The 19,553-nt window shown below is 46.6% G+C and overlaps 1 protein-coding gene and 1 pseudogene across 1 annotated transcript in view; both read right to left on the bottom strand.

Annotated features, from left to right (window-relative positions):
* Nucleotides 1-574: 574 nt before the first annotated feature.
* LOC118011579 lies at nt 575-19,007 on the bottom strand (annotated as a pseudogene).
* Nucleotides 8,909-19,553, bottom strand: part of NINL (ninein like) — a 90,786-nt gene continuing 80,141 nt past the window's right edge. Inside the window, exons 21-24 of the mRNA XM_035005712.1 lie at nt 18,964-19,077; nt 14,652-14,861; nt 12,523-12,636; nt 8,909-9,891 (exon numbers count right to left, since the gene is read on the bottom strand). Coding sequence (XP_034861603.1) covers nt 9,700-9,891; nt 12,523-12,636; nt 14,652-14,861; nt 18,964-19,077 — 630 coding nt within the window. The 3' untranslated portion in view covers nt 8,909-9,699. The remainder of the gene's footprint in view (nt 9,892-12,522; nt 12,637-14,651; nt 14,862-18,963; nt 19,078-19,553) is intronic.

Here is a 19,553-nt window from a genome sequence, read left to right as displayed (position 1 = left end):
AAAATGTCATTTAAGTACCAAAACACTGTGCTTTATAATGGTGCCTTATAGCAGAACAAGTTATTTTATACAAATTAATGTCTTTTAAAACTATGTAATTTCTCCATTTATTTATTTATTTATTTATTTGGAGGGGGAGGGGAGGGGAGAAGCAGAAGGAGAGGGAGAGAGAGATAATCTCTCCACATTGTATTTGTCCAGAAACCAGATAATCTCTCCAGCACGGAGCCTGACATGAGGCTTGAACTCTCGACCCTGGGATCCTGACCTGAACTGAAATCAAGAGTTGGACACTTAACTGACTGAGCCAGCCAGGTGCCCCTGTAATTTCTCCTTTTAAAGAGCATTACCTCAGGGGCTCCTGGCTGGCTCAGTTGGAAGAGCATGTAACTCATGATCTCAGGGTTGTGAGTTGGAGCCTCACATTGGGTATAGAAGTTAAACTGAAATAAAACTTAAAAAAAAAAAAAATAAAGAGCATTCCCTCATACAAGTTTGTGAAGTTTACCACAGCAGGGTAATTGTATGTGTTCAGGTGGCTCTGCTTTGGAAGAATTCCAATGCATGACAAGTTTTAAAATTCTACCTTAAAGGAGATTATTATGCCAATATGATTTCCAAGTACTTTTCAAAAATTATGAAATTTTTGCATAAATACTGGAATCCTCAAAATTAGGTGGTCATTTCAAACACTACTACTTTCAGATGGTCCTTTTTATTTAGAAACCCTGTACCTCTTTGGTTTAATGAAAAGTCACATAGCTTTTCTTTAGTTTATTTAAAAAGAAACTCTGCCTAAAATATAGTTGTTTTTTTAAAGATTTATTTATTTCAGAGAGAGAGCCAGTGAGTGTGGGGGAGGGGAGGGGCAGAGGTAGAATCCCAAGCAGACTCCCCACTGAGTGGGAGCCCAATGGGGAGCTCAAGCCCACAACCCTGAGATCATGACCTGAGCCAAGATCGAGTCAGACACTTAACTGACTGAGCTACCCAGGTGCCCCTCAGCATTTAATTTTTGTATTAACCATTCCATTGCTTCTCAGCCCAGTTTTATTAGCAGTCGAAGATACTGTACTTGCCATCAGTCCTTCAAGGTAACTGCTTAGACTGACTCCTTTCACAATAATTATTTCTTGAGTCAAAACGGTTTTTTCTGTGTCCTGAGGATGTGGTTTTTATGTGAGTTTCAACTACTGAAACTGTATTTATAAATAAAATATTAGTAGATTCAAGTTCCATTGTTTTCTCTGTAGGATCAAGTACAGAATGTTCTTGTACCTGTGTTTTAGTTCTTGCTGCATCCAATAAGAGATTTCACAAAGGAAGGCAGTCCTGTCTGTGCTGAGAAGTGTACCGCTGTGCAACTTTCCAGGGGGATCTATAAGTCTATCCAATCAATCAACTCCAACCACACTTGGAGGGTTTGGGTATTTCTGCATTGCAGCTGTTGTAACAGTTTCCCATGGGTGGTCAAAGATGCTCTCTGAAGTCCAGATCTTCATGGTGCTCGCAGCCAGCCCAATGTCTATGCAGCGCTGGGGGAAAAGGCGGCCAAAAAGTTACACTTGACCCCACCCCGTCCCCAGCCGCCCTGCTGCCATTTGAATTTCTTTTAAATAATCTCTTGCTGCATAGTGAGAAGGTAGGTCTCCACATCTTGTGTTGTTTCTGGTGGTGTGTCTTGGGCAAGCCCAGAAGCTGGGTTTCTGGGATACACATTTCCAAATCACACGGGCAGGTGGAAATGATGGTCTGTCCAGATTTTCAGTGTATGTAACGTTTAATGACAGTAATTTATCATCTGGCTGTTTGGGAAGGCAGAAAGGAAGAATACTGGATTTTGCCTATTTCCAACAGCAATTGATCTGGCTCTTGCCTGCCTGTGAGCTTGTGGGGAACGAGTCAGTATCACCACTTGGGAGAGGGGACTAGAAACTGGGGCTAGAACAGGAACTTTGTGCAGTTTCCCCCCAGATTCACACTGACTGAAAAGACACATGAAGCTGGTCAGTGAAGCGGAGGGCACCCTGTGTTGTCTGATGAACTCTGGATGGTATGGGCTGGAGAGGCACAGAGCACTCTTGCCTGGTGGGCAGTGGCCTTTCCCCACCAGTCCTCTCCACGACCACTACAGTAATCTGTAAGAAGCATTCAAATTTAAAAGTCCAGATAAGGGGCGCCTGGGTGGCTCAGTTGGTTAAGCGACTGCCTTCGGCTCAGGTCATGATCCTGGAGTCCCAGGATCGAGTCCCGCATCGGGCTCCCTGCTCGGCAGGGAGTCTGCTTCTCCCTCTGACCCTCCTCCCTCTCATGCTCTCTGTCTCTCATTCTCTCTCTCTCAAATAAATAAATAAAATCTTGGGGCGCCTGGGTGGCTCTGTTGGTTAAGCGACTGCCTTCGGCTCAGGTCATGATCCCAGGGTCCTGGGATCGAGTCCCGCATTGGGCTCCCTGCTCAGTGGGGAGTCTGCTTCTCCCTCTGACCCCCCCCCCTCATGTGCTCTCTCTCTCTCATTCTCTCTCTCTCAAATAAATAAATAAAATCTTTAAAAATAAATAAATAAATAAATAAATAAATAAATAAATAAAATCTTAAAAAAAAAAAGTCCAGATAAGCCCACGACCTGGCACATATTAAGTGTGCAGTTTCATTTTTACATAGGGGAAATGTTTCTGGCCAAAATTATATTCAAGAAATCAAGTTATAGAAAAACTTCACTTGGGATATGGATCTGTATGTTTTCATACCTACTTTGATCCGTAGACTGCCCTTTACAGATTATTTTCATTATTGGAAAAAATTTCTCAATAGTTTTTGTAGCCAGATCAGATTTTCATCTAAATCTCTGCAGATAAACAATAAGGATATTTTCCCTAGCGAATGGGATGGATGATGTTGATACTTTAACTGTGGGTCTGTAGTCACCTCCCTCGTTCTACGTCCAGAGCACACGAAAGCATGCAGCCAGGTGAGGCCTGCGGTCCACGTGAGTCCCCTGTGAGGATGAGCGGCTGTGAAGGATATTGCTGTGTTGCCAGCCCACCAGCATTCCCAAACTTACATTATATGATATACTTTTGTATTTAATTTCCCAAATAAAATAATAAGTATATTCCTTATTTGAGATGAAGAGCTGGAAATCTGAGATTTTGGATGTTGTATTGACTTATACTGATTGCCTATTTAGAATTGTGGTTAGAATTTTAAACATGTTTTTTCTTATGATGGTAATATATATGCAGTTAGAAAAAAACAATGTAGGAAGTAAAGGTAAGTGCCCCCTTCCCACCACCAGTGTGCTCACTGCTAACTGATCATACACAAAATCCAATCACATTTCTTTCTAAGTGGTTTCCCAGTTATTTTCTAGATTTTGTTCCTAATGTGAATGCAGTCTTTTTTCTATTTTATTTCCTAACTAGCTTTGGCTGATACATGTAAAGAGCTGCAAATCATGATGACTTGGCCATATTCTAATATTTATATAACCTCATTGTTTCATTTTGATTTTGCTGACCATGTGAACACACACAGAAAAGGTGGGTGTCTGCAAGCCAAGGGGAGAGGTCCTTGAAAAAACAAGAACAACCTGAGTTCCAGCCTCCAGGATTGCAAGAAAATAAATTTCTGTTCCAGCCACCCAGTCTGTGATTTTGTTATGGCAGCCCTAGCAAACCAATACAGACTGTTAAATACTTTTTCTTAAAAATCTAATTCCCTGTTGATGGACACTAAATTGTTTCCAGCCTTTTGCTACTACAGACAAAGCTAATGTGAGTAACCTGGTACATATATCATTTTATACATAATGCAACTTTATAAATAGGATAATTACAATTTTTATTGTTCTTGCCAAAATACATAGGAATTATAATAATTTGCATTACCATCAGAAATGAATGATAGTAACTATGTCCTCCCCCCCCCTCCATCCTTGCTAATAGTGCGTTCTTTCCAGTTTTTGGCTATTAACAAAAAAAATATGCCAGGAACATCTGCATACAAGTCTTTAATGGACATATATTTTCTTTTGGGCAAAAGACTAGGAGTAGAAGTTACATATATGTTTAACATTTTTAAAAGATTTTTTAAAAATTTATTTGAGAGAGCACGAGCAGAGGCAAGGGGCAGAGTGAGAGGGAGAAGCAGACTTCCCACAGGGAGCTCAATGTGGGGCTTGATCCCAGGACACCCAGATCATGACCTGAGCTGAAGGCAGACACTTAACCAACTGAGCCACCCAGGCATCCCTATATATGTTTAACTTTTTAAGAAACTGCTAAACTGTCTTCCAAGGTGGTTGTGCATTTTGAATTCACACCAGCAACGTATGAGTTCTTGTTCTTCCACATCCTAGCTAACACTTGGTATTGGTTAGTCTTTTTAATTTTAGCCATTCTACTAGTGTGTCATGTGTAACGCCATCTTGTTGAGGTTTTAATTTGCATTTCCCTAATGATTAATGATGTTGACTATCTTTACATGTGATTATTTGGAATCTATCTTTGGTGAATTTTCCAAAAGTATGTCTTTTTAAAAAAATCTGTGTTGTTTTCTTAAGAGTTTTGAGAGTTCTTTATATATTCTGCATATAAGTCCTGTATGAGATGTACGCTTTGCAAATATTATTTCCCAGTTTCTGGCTTGTCTTTTCATTTAACAGTATATTTTAAAGAGCAAACATTTTAGTTTTGATAAAAATCTGACGTATTCATTTGTTCTTTTATGCTTTTTTTTTTAAAAGATTTTATTTATTTATTTGAGAGAGAGAGGATGAGAGACAGAGAGCACGAGAGGGAAGAGGGTCAGAGGGAGAAGGAGACTCCCCGCCGAGCAGGGAGCCCGATGTGGGACTCGATCCCGGGACTCCAGGATCATGACCTGAGCCGAAGGCAGTCGCTTAACCAACTGAGCCACCCAGGCGCCCCTTCTTTTATGCTTTTGGTGTCATAGCTAAAAAATCTTGTCCCAGCCCAAGGTAACAAGGATTTTTTCCTTTATCTAGAAGTATTATAGTTTTAGGCTTACCCTTAGGTCTAGGATCCATTTTGAGTTAATTTTCATATATGGTACAAGGTATGGACCCAAGGTTACTTTGGGCAGGGGAAAGTGGAAGCATGTGGCCATCCTCTTCTAGCACCACTTGTTGAAAAGGCTATCCTTTCTCCACTGTAAACAACAACAACAAAATGTATACGTGTGTGCTTATTTCTGGACTCTGTTCTAACGATCTATTTTTCTATACTGACACCAATACCCATGCTATTTTTATGTAGTGTATGTAACTCTTATAATAATTCCTCAAATAGTGTTAATGGTCCAAATTTCTTCTTTTTCGTATTTGTCTTAGGTATGTGAAGTCTTTTGCTTTTCATATGAAATTTAGGATCAATTTCTGCCAAAATCAAACCTATTATTGTAATTGAGACTGCACTAGATCTGTGTATCAATTTGGGGAGAACTGACATCTTAACAATATTGAAGATATTCTGGCCCATAAACAAAGTTCATCCTCCCATTTATAAATAAATCAATCTTAAAAAAAAAGTTTCAGGGGCACCTGGGTGGCTCAGTTGGTTAAGCATCTGCCTTTGGCTCAGGTCATGATCTCAGGGTCCTGGGATTGAGCCATGCACTGGGCTCTCTGCTCAGCGGGGAGTCTGCTTCTCCCTCTTCCTCCTGTGCTCTTTCCCTCTCCCACTGTCTCTCAAATAAATAAATAAATAAATAAATAAATAAATAAATAAATAAATAAAATCCTTAAAAAAAATTGTCTACATCTATGGTCATGTTTTCGGTGAATAGAGTTTTACTCCTTTCTTTCCAACCTGGATGCCTTGTCTTTCTCTTTCTTGCCTGACTGCACTTGTCTCTAGTACCTACAGGAGAGTACTAGATAAAAGTGGTCAGAAGTCCGTGTCTTGTGTCTGATCTTAGGAGGAAAGCATTCCATCTTTTATATTAACTATATATATATTAACTATAACTTCAGCTGAGTTTTTTGTAGATGCCCATTATCAGGTTAAGGAAACCCCTTTCTATTTCTAGTTCCCTGTGAGTTTCTATCAGGAACGGATGTTGGGTTTTGTCATATCCACTTTATGCATCTATTGAGATGATCATTTTTTTTGTCTTTTAATTTGTTAATATGGTGAATTTCAGTGGCTGATTGATTTTCCAATGCTAAACCAACTGTGCACTCCTAGCATAAGCCCCAATTGGTCATGATGCACTGATACTTTTTTGTTGGATTTGATTTGCTAAAATATTGTTGAGAATTTTTCCATCTGTGTTCATGATGGATATTGGTTTGTAGTATTCTTGTCATGTCAGAAGACCACGTAACCCTGTCAGAGAAAGAGTTGGGAAATACTAGCTCTTCAATTTTTTGGAAGAGTTTGTACAGACTTCGTATTATTAGTTCCTTCTTAAATGTTCAGTAGAATTCATGTTTAAAACATCTGGGCCTGGAGTTTCTTTGTGGGAAGGTTCAATTTCTTTTATATAGAGCTGCTTCTTCCTCCAGGATAAGCTTTGGTATTTTTTGTCCTCTGCATTTTGTCTAAGTTGTTGAAGTTATTGGCATAATGTTGTTCATAATATTGCCTTATGTTTTTTGTAGATTCTGCAGTGATGTCACCTCCCTGATTCCTGATATTGGTAAATTTTTTTTTCTCCTTTATCCCGATCATTCTGGCTAGAGGTTTATCAACTTTATCGATGTTATCAAAGAACCAACCTTTGGTTTCATTGGCTTTTTTTTTTTTCCTGTTTTCTATTGCAGGAGTCAACAAACTTTTCCTGTGTTTTAGACTTTGTGGGCCACACGGTTTCTGATGCTGAGCACAAAAGCAGGTGTAGTTTGCTGTGCCAAACTATTTACAAAACAGGCCCCAGGGCTAGGCTTAATTCCTAGCATGAGGGTTCCTGTTCTTCTATTCCTTGACTTCTACTGTGATCTTCATTTTTTCCTTTCTTCTTCTTACTTTGGGTTTCATTTGCTCTTGTTTTTCTAGTTATTTAAGGTGGAAGCTCAGGTCATTGATTTGAGACCTTTTTTCTAATACAGGAATTTAGCGCTATGAATCTTCCCCTAAGTAATGCTTTAGCTCCACCCCAAAATTTGGCATACTGTATTTTCATTTTTATTCAATTCAAAATATTTTCTAATTTCTCCTCTGATGGTGCATGGGTTATTTAACAGTGTATTATTGTTTCCAATGGGGGGATTTCCCAAATAATCATTCTGGTCTCGATTCCTAATTTAATTCCTTTGTGGTCAGAGAATATACTTTGTATGACTTAAATACTTTTGATTTTTTTGCGGCTTTTTCCAAGTTCCCAGATTATGATCTTTTTCTTTTTAAAGATTCTATTTACTTGACAGAGAGAGACACAGCGAGAGAGGGAACACAAGCAGGGGGAGGGGGAGACGGAGAAACAGGCCTCCCGGTGAGCAGGAGCCTGATGTGGGGATCGATCCCAGGACCCCGGAATCACGACTCAAGCCGAAGGCAGACGCTCAACGACCGAGCCACCCAGGCGCCCCCCCCCCTTTTTTTAAGATTTTATTTGACAGGGGTGCCTGGGTGGCTCAGTTGGTTGGGCGACTGCCTTCGGCTCGGGTCATGATCCTGGAGTCCCGGGATCGAGTCCCACATCGGGCTCTCTGCTCAGCAGGGGGTCTGCTTCTCCCTCTGACCCTCTTCCCTCTTGTGCTGTCTCTTATTCTCTCTCTCTCAAATAAATAAATAAAATCTTTAAAAAAAAATTTTATTTGACAGACAGCGAGAGAGGGAACACAAGCAGGGGGAGTGGGAGAGGGAGAAGCAGGCTTCCCGCGGAGCCGGGAGCCCGATGTGGGGCTCGATTCCAGGACGCTGGGATCATGACCTGAGCCGAGGGCAGACACTCAACAACTGAGCCACCCAGGCGCCCCGAATATGGTCTATCTTGGTAAATGTTCAGGTGCACTTCAGCTGTTGTTGGGTTCTATAAATGTCAGTTGTTTGGTAGTGTTGTTCAGGACTACTAGATCCAATCTCCTTATTACTCTAGTCCCAGCCAGAAGCCCACAGTGAACGAAGAAGTGTGCCCTTTGATGAGTTTTGACAAACGTATACAACCATGTAACCTAAACTTTATTGAGACTGTTTTAATAACTAGTAGAACTAGTTCATAGTCATTGCTCTTCTTTTTTCAGTTTTCCCTATTATTCGCTTATCTGGCTGTACATGTAAACTTTAGACCTGACTCTGGGACAAGGGGTCACCTGGGGCAGGGAACACCCACTTGTATTTTTATTGGGGCTATATTACATTAATCAGTTAATTGAGAAGAACTAACTTTATGCTGTTGAATCTCCTATCCAAGAACTGATCTTTCCATCTATTCCAGTCTTTTTTTTAGGTGGCTCCATGCCCAACGTGGGGCTTGAATTCACAACCCCTAAATCAAGAGTTGTATGCTTTACTGACTGAGCCAGCCAGGCGCCCCTATTCCAGTCTTTTGTGTCTTTCCATAGTGCTTTAAGGTTGTTCTTATATAAGCACATATAGTAAATGTACAGACAGAAGGGGATGGAGTGCAGCAGCTTCAGGGTAGTGGCTGCCTCCAGGAAGGGGAAGGAGGTTGAGAGCAACAGAATAGGGTCTACACCTCTATCTAATACATCTAATTGATGGGCACAGGAGTGTTTCTCATAAAACTGTTTTTCTATTTGTTTGAAATATTTAATTAAAAAAAGTTAAACTTAGGGGCGCCTAGGTGACTCAGTCATTTAAGCGACTGCCTTCAGCTCAGATCATTGATGGTCCCAGGGTCCTGGGATTGAGCCCTGTGCCGGGCTCCCTGCTTAGTGGGGAGCCTGCGTCTCCCTCTCCCTCTGCTGCTCCCCCTGCTTGTGCTGTCAAATAAATAAAATCTTAAAAAAAAAAAGTTAAACCTAGAAGTTAAAACAATTTTAATAGAAAAGAGTTTTTGTAAATACAGTGACTCTTCATAGTACAGTAGTTTATTCTCATAAACCAAATGACCATACTTATATATATATTTTGGATATAAAACTATAGTTCTTTTTTCTTTACATATAATACAATTTCCAGTGTGATGACATTTCATTGAGGAAAAGATTGCATTCGCAATAAATACTATCATCCCTGAGTCCACAGACTTAAAATAAGCACTCCCCAGACATCTTCCTGTGGTGGAGCAGGGTTGACAGGCACAGTGAGTAGTCTTTCTAGAATGTCTGTATAGACCCATACTGAGAATGCTAATGATCTGAACCCAAAGCAGTAACAGTGAAAGGGTGAAACTGTCCAGAGCACTTATTTTTCATTTTACTCTCTGCAGCCAAGGTCAAAAGTACAACACTGAAATTGATTTTACCATTTTCTTTTAGTCTTTCTTCACTGAAAGCAGCCATAATCTGTTTCACCCATTGGTAGCAAAACTGGGAATTTTACCTAGAGAAATTACCCAGGACCACTAATAAAAATGTCGTCTTTTCCAGCATGTCTATTTTCTGAGCATCTGGCACAACAGACATTTTTAAATATGTGTGAGGTGAACAAAGAAGAATCAGAAACCTCCTATGCCGGGGCCATGGCCAATGAACCCTAGAAAATTATGGCACCACGGTGGCTTAATTTTAAAAGATGTTCTTTCGAAATGAATTCCAGGAAAACAAGCAGCCTTCACACAGAGAGGGAAGCTGAAGCGATCTTACTGAGGAGTCTGTTGAGAGCTCTAACTTTTTCTTCCAAGATGCGGTTTTTCTTCTCGGCACCTCGCAGCTTCTCTTCGGTGACCTGAAATGCTTTCGTCAGGTGAGCATTTTCCACATAGAGCTCCTTGAGCAGCAAATCGGACTTTGTGTTCTTTTCAAACTAGAGAGGACAGAGAACCACACTTTCCTGTGACTCTCGTGCACAAATGCTGCATTATAGCTTGGCCCTCCCACCCTTTCATGTGTTCAGACCACAGATTCGGGGCTCTTACACATCTGAGACAAACCCTGGGTGGAATGACAATTTTTGTTACCCTGGCATGAAAGAGGAAATTGAGAAGCTGATGAATTATGTGGTAGAGAAAACTGAAGTCGAGTTTGTGAGAGTAGATTTTACCATGAAATGAAGATATAAAAAGGCTACAATCATCAACCTCAACAAGGACGATCCAGCATAATGGAAAACATGTCATTCTGGTTCATTTCCGTGTGCTCTGCTGACCCACCGTGTCACCCAGGACTTACCTCAGCACCGCGTCCACCCTCGAAGCCCTGGGTGCATGGGCTGGGTCACCACACACCTCAGCCACAGCAATGGGGACACAAGGCCACTCTAGCTACAAAGGCACAGGGGGCCTGGCCTTGGGCTTTGAAAGTCAAAACTGCATTCATTCACTGAACAAGTAGTGCCAGGGCCTCACAAGGGCCCTGCTCTCAGGAGTCCGTACTCTGATGGAAGCAGGCAGGCCAGAAACAAACATGTGGTGTGGAGGCATGACAAGTGCTAAGAGAAAACCGTGTGAAACCAAACCCAAGTCTGCCCGCCCGATGCGCAGAGACCTTGACCTTGGCTGCAGAGAGTAAAATGAAAAATAAGTGCAGTCCAAATGGAGTGCGTGGCGAGGAAAGGAGAGAGACGGGAGGGCAAGACTGGAATCTGTCTTCCCCAAGGAGAGGAGTCCAGACATGTTTACAGGCAAACAAAAAAGGTCAGGGTGAAAAGTTATAGCTGCATTTGGCAGTCCTATGGTTTCCCTGGGAGGGGACAGGCAGCTGAGGAGGGAGTTCCTACTTTTGTTGGGGTGAACAGGGAAGGCTTCTCTGTTGACACGTGAACAGAAATCTGAATAAGGCAGGGAGAGTGCTGAGGCTGTCCGGGCAAAGGGAGGAGCAGGTGCAAAGGCCTGGAGGTCTTTGGGGGTGGCAGGAATGGCCAGAGGCCTGTGGCTGGGGGGGCACAGCGGTGGGAGGCCCACTGGGTGGTGGTTAGAGCTGCCACACTGACTGCACAGGCACTGAGGGGAGGGGGCTAGAGCCTGCAGAGCCTTGGAGGCCCCTAGAGGAACTCTGCCTTGTACTCTGAGGGCTGTGGCAGGCTTGGAGGGGAGAGGGGCCGGCACCTCAGTCACACTGGGAAAGCGCTGCTGCCACTCCTGTGCTGAGAACAGAGCACAGGAGGAAACAAGGACACCGCAGGGCTCAGAGGATGAAGGTGGGAGTGCTGGCAGGTGGGACGAGAAGAGGCTGAGCTGACAGGCTCACTGGGGACACAGTGGGGGCATCCATCACAACCCCCCAAATCTGGACCTGAGCCAGTGGCATGGGGGAACACAAGGGAGGGCAGGTGAGAGTGTGCAGACAATCCTTCACAGGTACTTCTGTAAAGAGGAGCAGAGGCAGGGCCAGGGCTCCCTAAGCTTTGGGTTCAGGGGCTGAGGGCCCCTGAGAAGGGAGGGGCTGGGCACGGCGGTACACGCGCAGACACAGGCGGCTGGTTTGCTTGGCCAGAGCACAGCTAGTTCGGGGGGGGGGGGCATGGGGCTATGGACGGGACCTCACAAGGACAGGGGTGCAGGAGCCACAGGATTTCACCAGGACTGAGGATTTGCCAGACAAGAAGAAGCAAACTGAGGGTGCCTACAAGAGAATGACTGTAAGGTGAGGGGCAGGGGTCACTGAGAGTCTGTGACACTTGGCCAGGGAGTCCGTGGACGGCAGGGAGGAAGCTTCAAGGCCAGGAAGATGGTCAAGGAAGAGGGTGTGACTCCCCCCGGGACCTCCTACTTCCCAGGGAACAAGAGGTAGTGCAAATGTTTCATCCCATTTGGGCTTAGTTCAGGAACCCTCTAAACATACTTGATTACTGTAATAAAAATATTTCTACAGATTCTCACAATTTCTTCCAGCTCTGAATAGAACTCTTCTAGGAGTAGCTGGTGTTTGGCTAAGCCTTTTCTCTGTGTCTCCTGCCTGTTTCCAGCCTTGCCCCTGCCCCCCCACCCCAGCACCCTCTGTGCTGGCTGCTCAGCTGCCTGTTCTTACCAGTGGACTGTACTGGCTGAACTGGACTGTAAGCTTTCATCAGTCACAACAGCTCTGGCCTTTTTTTGGTCTTTGCTCCCTATAGCAGTCCAAATTTTTCCTTTCTCCCCCAGAGTGATTTATTTAAAAATATATAGATATCATGCTCTTGCTTAAAATCTTCTGGTGGCTTCTAACTGCAACTAAAATAAAAGCAAACTCCTGACCTTGAGGGAGTCCTGCCTACCCATCAGCTACAATAGACTCCCTGGAGGCCTGCTGACGTGCTGCGCTTGATCCCGTCTAAGGACACTGGCCTGCACTGCAACTCTGCCTGGATGCCCCTCCTCACTGGGGTTCTGGCATGTCCCCCAGAACACATGGAGACATGAGGGTACCTTTTTATGGCTGTCCCATTGACTGGAGGTGCTACAGGCATTCAGCCCTACACTGCAAAGGAAAGTCCCACCCAATGACGCCCGTCACTGACCTGCTCTTTCAGCTCGGCCACTTTTTCTTGTAGGAGCATTTCCACATTCTTCAGAACCATTCCCACCTCTTCTACCTGTTCTTGGGTGTCTTTAAGCTCTTTTTCATGTTCTTCCTGCCACAAAAGGTTATGCGCCAATAGTTTACATTTCAAAAAGAATCGTTATCAGGCTTACTTACTTCAGAATGGAAATTAGCTAAAATGTACAAATCTGGGAGTGACTGGAGATAACCCTTCATCTGCAGAGAGAAACAAAGAATGTTCTACCACAAGCCAAAAGCTGACACCACTCTTTGTAGTTCAAGGAGAATTAGTGGCCTGCTTTCCTGAGAATTGAATCATAAAAATGATTCCAAAGTGTGTTTCCTCAAATGTGTTACTGAATATTTTGAAAGGACTTCTGATTAAATTTCTTTGTGTTGTCAATATTCTATCATGGCCAAGCTTATCTCCTGCTTAACATTTTTGCACAAGGCTGAAAGATTATTCTTCAATAGAATTTATGCTTCACAAACATTGAATCTTACCCCACCTTTCGAGTCTTGCTCTAATTTCTTCCTCATGGAGCCCCCCCGCCCCATGACCACGGGCTCCTACCTCCACACCCTCTCCCACCCAATGTTTCCTCATGAACGCACTGTGACATTTCAGGAGGGAGTTTTCTCAGCCTTTTAAACACCAACATAGGGTGCACACAGGCCAGACTATTCGAGCACGCCAGAAGTGCTAACTGGCAGATGCCCTACACTAATGCTCTGAGGTGGGGACCACTGGCCTCCGACATTTACAGATGAGAAAAATGAAGTGAAGAGAGGTTAAGTAGCTGGCCAAGCTCACTCAGCTGGGAGATGGTGGAGCCTGAATCCCGACCTCTGCAGCCACAGTGTCCTGCTCCCTTTTAAGGCAGCAGCTCCGTTTCTAGGTCTCTAGATGCTTAGTGCAGTGCCTGGCGCACAGCCAGCGTCCCCATATGTGTGCCATTCCACCCTGGCCTCTTGTCCCACCACCCTCCTCCTGCCTCCCTCTCACCCTCCTTAAACATGCCAAGTACAGGGGCGCCTGGGTGGCTCAGTCGTTAAGCGTCTGCCTTCAGCTCAGGTCATGATCGCAGTGTCCTGGGATGGAGTCCCGCATCAGGTTCCCTGCTCCGCGGGAAGCCTGCTTCTCCCTCTCCCACTCCCCCTGCTTGTGTTCCTGCTCTCGCTATCTCTCTCTCTCTGTCAAATAAATAAATAAAATCTTAAAAAAAAAAAAAATATGCCAAGTACATACCCACCTCAGGGCCTCGGCATATGTTGCTCCTGCTACCTCTCAAGCACCCTCCCCAGGTAAGTAGAAGCCTTGCTTCCTCAACTCCTTCAGGTCTTGGCTCAAGTAACACATTGGGGAGAACTTCTCTGGCCCCCTATTTTAACTACAAAGCATCCCACTCCATAGCACTCATCAACTCACCACCATCTGACATGCTATCCTCATGACTCAGGTTTTCATTTCTCTCCCCCCATCCCACCACCAGAACGTAGGCTCCAGGAGGGCACGGGCTTTTGCCGTGTGTGTTCATTTCTATATCTCCGACACCTAGATCGGTGTGCACCCAATAAATGACTTCTGCAGTCCTTGTGTGCCTGTGGGTAGGTTTTTTTCATTCTGCAAAACGGTTTAAGATTCTTTTTACATCAGATGCATCATTTGGAAACTGGCCGTGTTCATGTAAAAATCCAGTTTCCGGCTTTCCTTTGAAATCAGGAGAACTCCCACAGGGCTCCACGGGTGGGACCGTCGCCCCCAGCTTCACTCATGGCCTCAGCATCACCGCACTTCTGGCCCTGGGCACAGCTCGAGCGTGTGGTCATGTGGCCTACCACAGACGCCCTCAGCCCCCCTGCTGGAGAGACCTTTCAGGTCAGCTGGCTCATCATTCCCTGAGTGGGTGGGTGCCGCCCCTCCCCGATCCATCTTTGGCGAGGATAGAGTCCCACACTGTTCAGAGTGAAAATCGGGATCCTGGGGCTGCTGTACGACCAGACCGCTAGGAGCTGGGAGGGCAGTTTTCAGCCACGTGACCAGTGATGCAACCTCACCACCGCCATCACCATCAGCAGGGCCTCGGGGCCCTTGCCCCCACTCACCCACTGTGTTTCCAGCTGCCTCCCCTTCTCCTCCTGGAGAAGGCACTCCTTGTGGAGCCGCCGAGCTGCCTGCCGTTCCTCTTCCAGCAGCTGCTGCAGCTCGTCCACAAGATCCCGAGGCACCAGCCACTGCATCCGCTCCTGCAGCCGATGAACCTCCTCGGAGTGCTGGGACTGTGTCAGCCTCAGCCCCAGGCTGGCTCTGTGCAGCTGCCCCGGGAGAGAAGGCCATGCCAGGGCTGGTGTGACTGCTGAGCGCTACAGGGTCATTACCAGACACACAAGACTCCATGCCTACAGAGAGCCTACAACTGGAAGCACACACAAGGCACCCACCCTCCTCTGGTCCCTCCATCTGCAGCTAAATGCAGGGCTCATGAAGAATGCATTCGTTTGAATTCTGACAGCCAAATTCCTGTGTGGCCAGAGCTTCTGCACAGAGACAGTCAGGAAGACTCGGGTCTGTATCCTCAAAGTGGTGATGATGAGCTTCCCATTGCACCCAAGGGAGAATCGTGCTATATTCTGTCGGGTTTACCCTTCAGCAGACTTCAGAGAGTCCAAGTAACTACTGCAACCCACGCAGACCATGCGTGGTGATTTTCCTCAAAGCGGAGAGCTCACACTCCTGAGACAGCCGAGGCCAGGGCCACAGAAGGCAAAGGAGCACACGATGAAGGCGAAAGGGACCCTGCCAGCGAGTGCAGAAACACCCCAGCACCCTGCTCCCCAACCACAGAGGATGGCAAGATTTCACTGGAGTTGTGTGGGACCATTAGTACTGAACTGTGCGTAATGTGGCCAATCCTTTTATTAAACACCATTTAAATCACTTTGATTCTGGAGGCTTCACCTAGAATACCCAGAATTTCCTTGGCACCCTAACTAGCCATGTCAGCCCTCACACACCTCTGAGGCCCCACAGATGGGAGAGGGAAGTGGCTCCGTCAAAGGTCACACTTAGGGCAAGACTGAGGTGGGGTCAGAGAGATGGGGAGGGTGGCAACTATGGCAACTCAAGGGCAAGAGCAAGGTTGCAGGCCTCAGGTCACTGTGTCCCCTTGTGTCTCTGAGGGGCCGTCTCGGGGGGCCACGTCATCACTGTAACGTGTGGCTATTCTTAGGACAGGGGTCATCCCAGAGAAACACACCCCCAGTTTCCAGAATAGCTACCATGCTCTTTCGGGAGAGTGCAATATAATGATTTATAAGATCAGATGACCAAAATACATTTCTCAGAGATACCTGATCCTGAAAATGCTTCAGAGGCAGAGAGTTGAAATAGGTGTCTTGTTATTAATGAAGGTGATTTTTGGATAGCACCCGAGGGGGGCGGGGGAGCTGGCTGCCAGGAGGGCCAACCACAGGCGTTAAGGGTTGGAATTTTTAGTCCCACCCCCACCTCCCTAGAGGGAAGAGGGGCTGGAGGTTGAAACAGCCAATGGCCAATGACTTGGTCAATCACAATTGCGTAATGAAGCCTCCAGAAAAACCCAAGAGGGCAGGCATCTGGTCCCTTTTCTGGAGATCTTCCATGCTTGGGGAATCAGAACACTTCCATGTGCCACCAGGCAGGGCTCAGGCTCCATAAGGACAGATGTTTGGGACCTTACCCTATGTATCCTCTTCCTCTGGCTATTGATTTGTTTCCTTTATCATATCCTTTAATGAACTGGTAAGTGTTAGGTGTCTCCCTGATTTCTGTGACCACGCTAGCAAATTAGTCAAACCTCAGGAGGAGGTGGTTGAAACCTCCAATCTGTAGCTGGCTGGTCAGAAGGTAACAGGTAACAGCCTGGGCCTGGGGCTGGCCTCTGAGGTGGGGCTGGGGGTGGGCAGTCTTGTAGGACTAAACCCTTCACCTGTGGGGTCTGATGCTGTCTCCAGGCATAGTGTCATAACAGAACTGAATTCTCAGACACCCTGCTGGTGTCTGATAATTGTGTGCTGTGTCTGGGGAGCCCCCTACACAATGTTGGAATCAGGTCTGGAAACCCTGAGAGAGAGGAACAGAGAGGGGAGAACCAGTTCGAAAACACAACCCTACAAATGTAGCCTCCTCCTGACTTTCATGCTTCAGTGATCCTGCAAACACCCAAGCCGGAAGCTGAGCCCCAGCCCAGGCCCTAGTGACACCATGTCAGAGTGCCCACCCATCCTAAAGGTGCTCCTGCTCTCTAACAGCACTCCCCAACGCCCTGATGCCGCTCTTTCTTAAAATACTCTGTTCCCATGCCCCTCGCGGACACCCACTATAGCCACCCCTCTGCTCTGAACCCTGGGGCCGGGTACAAGCTCCTGTGCGAAGGCCACTGTCTGGCCCAGCGTGAGGTCTCTGTGTCTGTGGCCCTACCCTGCAGCTCTCTGTGCAGGGCAAGCAGCCCGTAACACCCCCCGCCCCTCCCCCTGCTGTCTCCTGAGCCCCCTCATCTCCCTCCTCGTGGAAGTGAGACTCCAGGTGGAGCCCGGACCAGCTCTGGAGACCCCACCTCCACTATCACATAACAAGGAGAAAGATGTCTCCAGAGAGCACTGGGGCCGCCAACAGCCAGGAAATGAGGGTGGCTGTGTTCTGGGAGCTAGGGCATGGCAGTGAGCTGCCTTGGCCATCAGCTCTGCCCACCTGTGCTCGCAGGCTCTCTTCCTGCCCCTTGAGGAATGGGGGCTCTGCCCTCTCTGTGTTGAGAGGTGAGGACTGTGTCCTCCCCCATGGAGAGGTGGGCTCTGTGCTCTTCCCCTGAACCCAGGCTGGACCAATAGAATGTGGGGAATAATGTTCTGGAACGCCATGGCGCAGTCCTGAGGGGCCTGGGAGCTGTATGTGCTCCTCTGAGGGCGCCTGGTCGCCTCTCCTATCAGAGCTTCCCTGCTGCTGCTGCACTCAGAGAACCCCATGCCACCGAGAGGCCACGTGTGGGGGCTCCAGCTGACAGCACCCTGGGCCCCCAGGCACCCGCCAGCCCCACGTCCCAGCCCTGCGAGCCAAGAGCTCTCACACAGCGATCAGCTGTGCCTTCCGATGATGCCTGCCCCAACCCCACCGCACTGCAACAGCCCCCCCGAGACATCAAGTGAAGAGAGCCCACAGACCGTGAAGGAGAATGGTAAACAGTGCTACAAGCTGCCAAGTTTGGGGGTGGCACCAAGCCAAGATTCCCAGGGGTGTGTTATGCGTGCAGCATTCTGCTCCCCCACACCCCACTCTGAGCTGCACAAAGTCCTCTGCCAGGCCCTCTAGATGCTTCCCCCCAAGCTGCTCTACCTCCAGGCCCTCCTCCTCAGAACTACCCCCAAGTGTGCCAGTGACAACCCTGGCCCCTCCCTCAGGGCTCCACGCCACCCTTACCATGGCCTCCCCTTACTTCCCTCATGAGAACTTTCACTGTGGTTTTGGGGTCCTCTTCTGAACCACAAAGAAGGGGAAACCAGCTCATATCACAGAGGGACTGCCTAAGTAAGGGATCTTCTGCCCGTGGCAGTGGCTGCCTCCTAGCCTCCAAGGGCTCAAAACTGGGCAAAGCAACTTCTCAAGGTTCCTTACAGACTTAAAGACAGAGAAGGGATCCCCCAAATGCTCAGAAGGACCTCTGGGACAGTGCTTATTTGCAGTGGGAAGGTGAGAGCCCATAGAGCCCCCAAAAGCATGTCTTAAGGCCCTGAGTATGTTGGGGGGCATAGCAAGTCCAGCTGTAGGGCCCTTCCCACACTGTGCTTGGGAGGCTTCTCCCACAGCCCCTCTTTCCTTCCTGCAGCCCCCAGCCTTCTAAGTGCACCCCGCATCTAAGCACCAGCTCTTCCTCTCTTGTGTCCCTGCACCTCATGCTGTCCGGGTACCCCAAGGTCCTTGTTGGCCCATCCTGCTCACACTTACTTGTCCGAGACTGCTAGCTCTCCACCTTCCTATCTCTGCACCTTGAGAACCTGGTGCACTGGATAAATGCTGGAGCAGGAGAGAAGGCAGAAGGCAGGAGCTCGACATCCACACGTGTGCGCAACTTCAGGGCTTCTGTGCACCAAGCTTGCCAACCACTGGGACTACTCCGCCCTGTGTCCTTGGATCTGACGCCACCCCCTACCTCAGAAGCCACCTGTCCCTCTCCTTTGCTCTTCTGTTTTGCAGATGCCACACCGAAAAGCACTGCTTACCAGCCTCCTTCCCTTGTGCATAAACCGAAACACAGCTCGGCCCACAGATGGCTCAGCCAACCCTGGACAAGGCTCTACTTCAGTCCTGGCCAGGCTCTGTCAGTGCCAAACCATGTTGACTTTCTTCCTGGCTGAGACCCAGCCACTGACCATTATGCACACCCACCTGGTCTTGACTTTCTTCAAGGGTCTCTCTCAGCTGTGACTGTGACAGTCTTAGGCTCTGACATTCCTGATTCTTGTGTTCGAGTTCAATTTCAAGTTTTTGGATATGCTCACCCTGTTTTTAAAAAAATCAATTTCACAAGTATAAGAAATATCTCAGCATTGATATGTTTAATGGAGAAACTTCAGAAATGTACAGAAAAGCAAAGATTATGAAATTTAAATCACCCATCATCCTAGCAGCTGAGGACCACACCTGACACTGTGTGATCTCAGCCCTTCCTCCAAACGTACATTTCTAGCTATTAGTACAGCATCGTATCCTATGCTTTCCTCATTCTACCTTGAGCATTTCCCCATGACATTAATTATTATTTGAAACATGATTTTTAATGGCTATACCATAATTTACTGATTCATTCGATATTATTGATGATTTAAGCTGATTTGAATTGTTTTGCTATCATAAATACCACAGCAATGAAAATACTTCAGCTAAGTCTTTCCACAATGATCAGATAAAATTCCCATAAGCAAAATTATAAAATCAGAGCACACTGACATTCTTGAGGTACTTGATGTATATTTTGC

This window comes from Mirounga leonina, unplaced genomic scaffold, assembly GCF_011800145.1.
Source record: "Mirounga leonina isolate KUSES-001 unplaced genomic scaffold, KU_Mleo_1.0 Mir_150, whole genome shotgun sequence".
In the NCBI taxonomy this organism is placed as follows: domain Eukaryota; kingdom Metazoa; phylum Chordata; class Mammalia; order Carnivora; family Phocidae; genus Mirounga; species Mirounga leonina.
The sequence above is the reverse complement of the archived record's forward strand: the minus strand, read 5'-3'. Positions and strand labels throughout refer to the sequence as shown.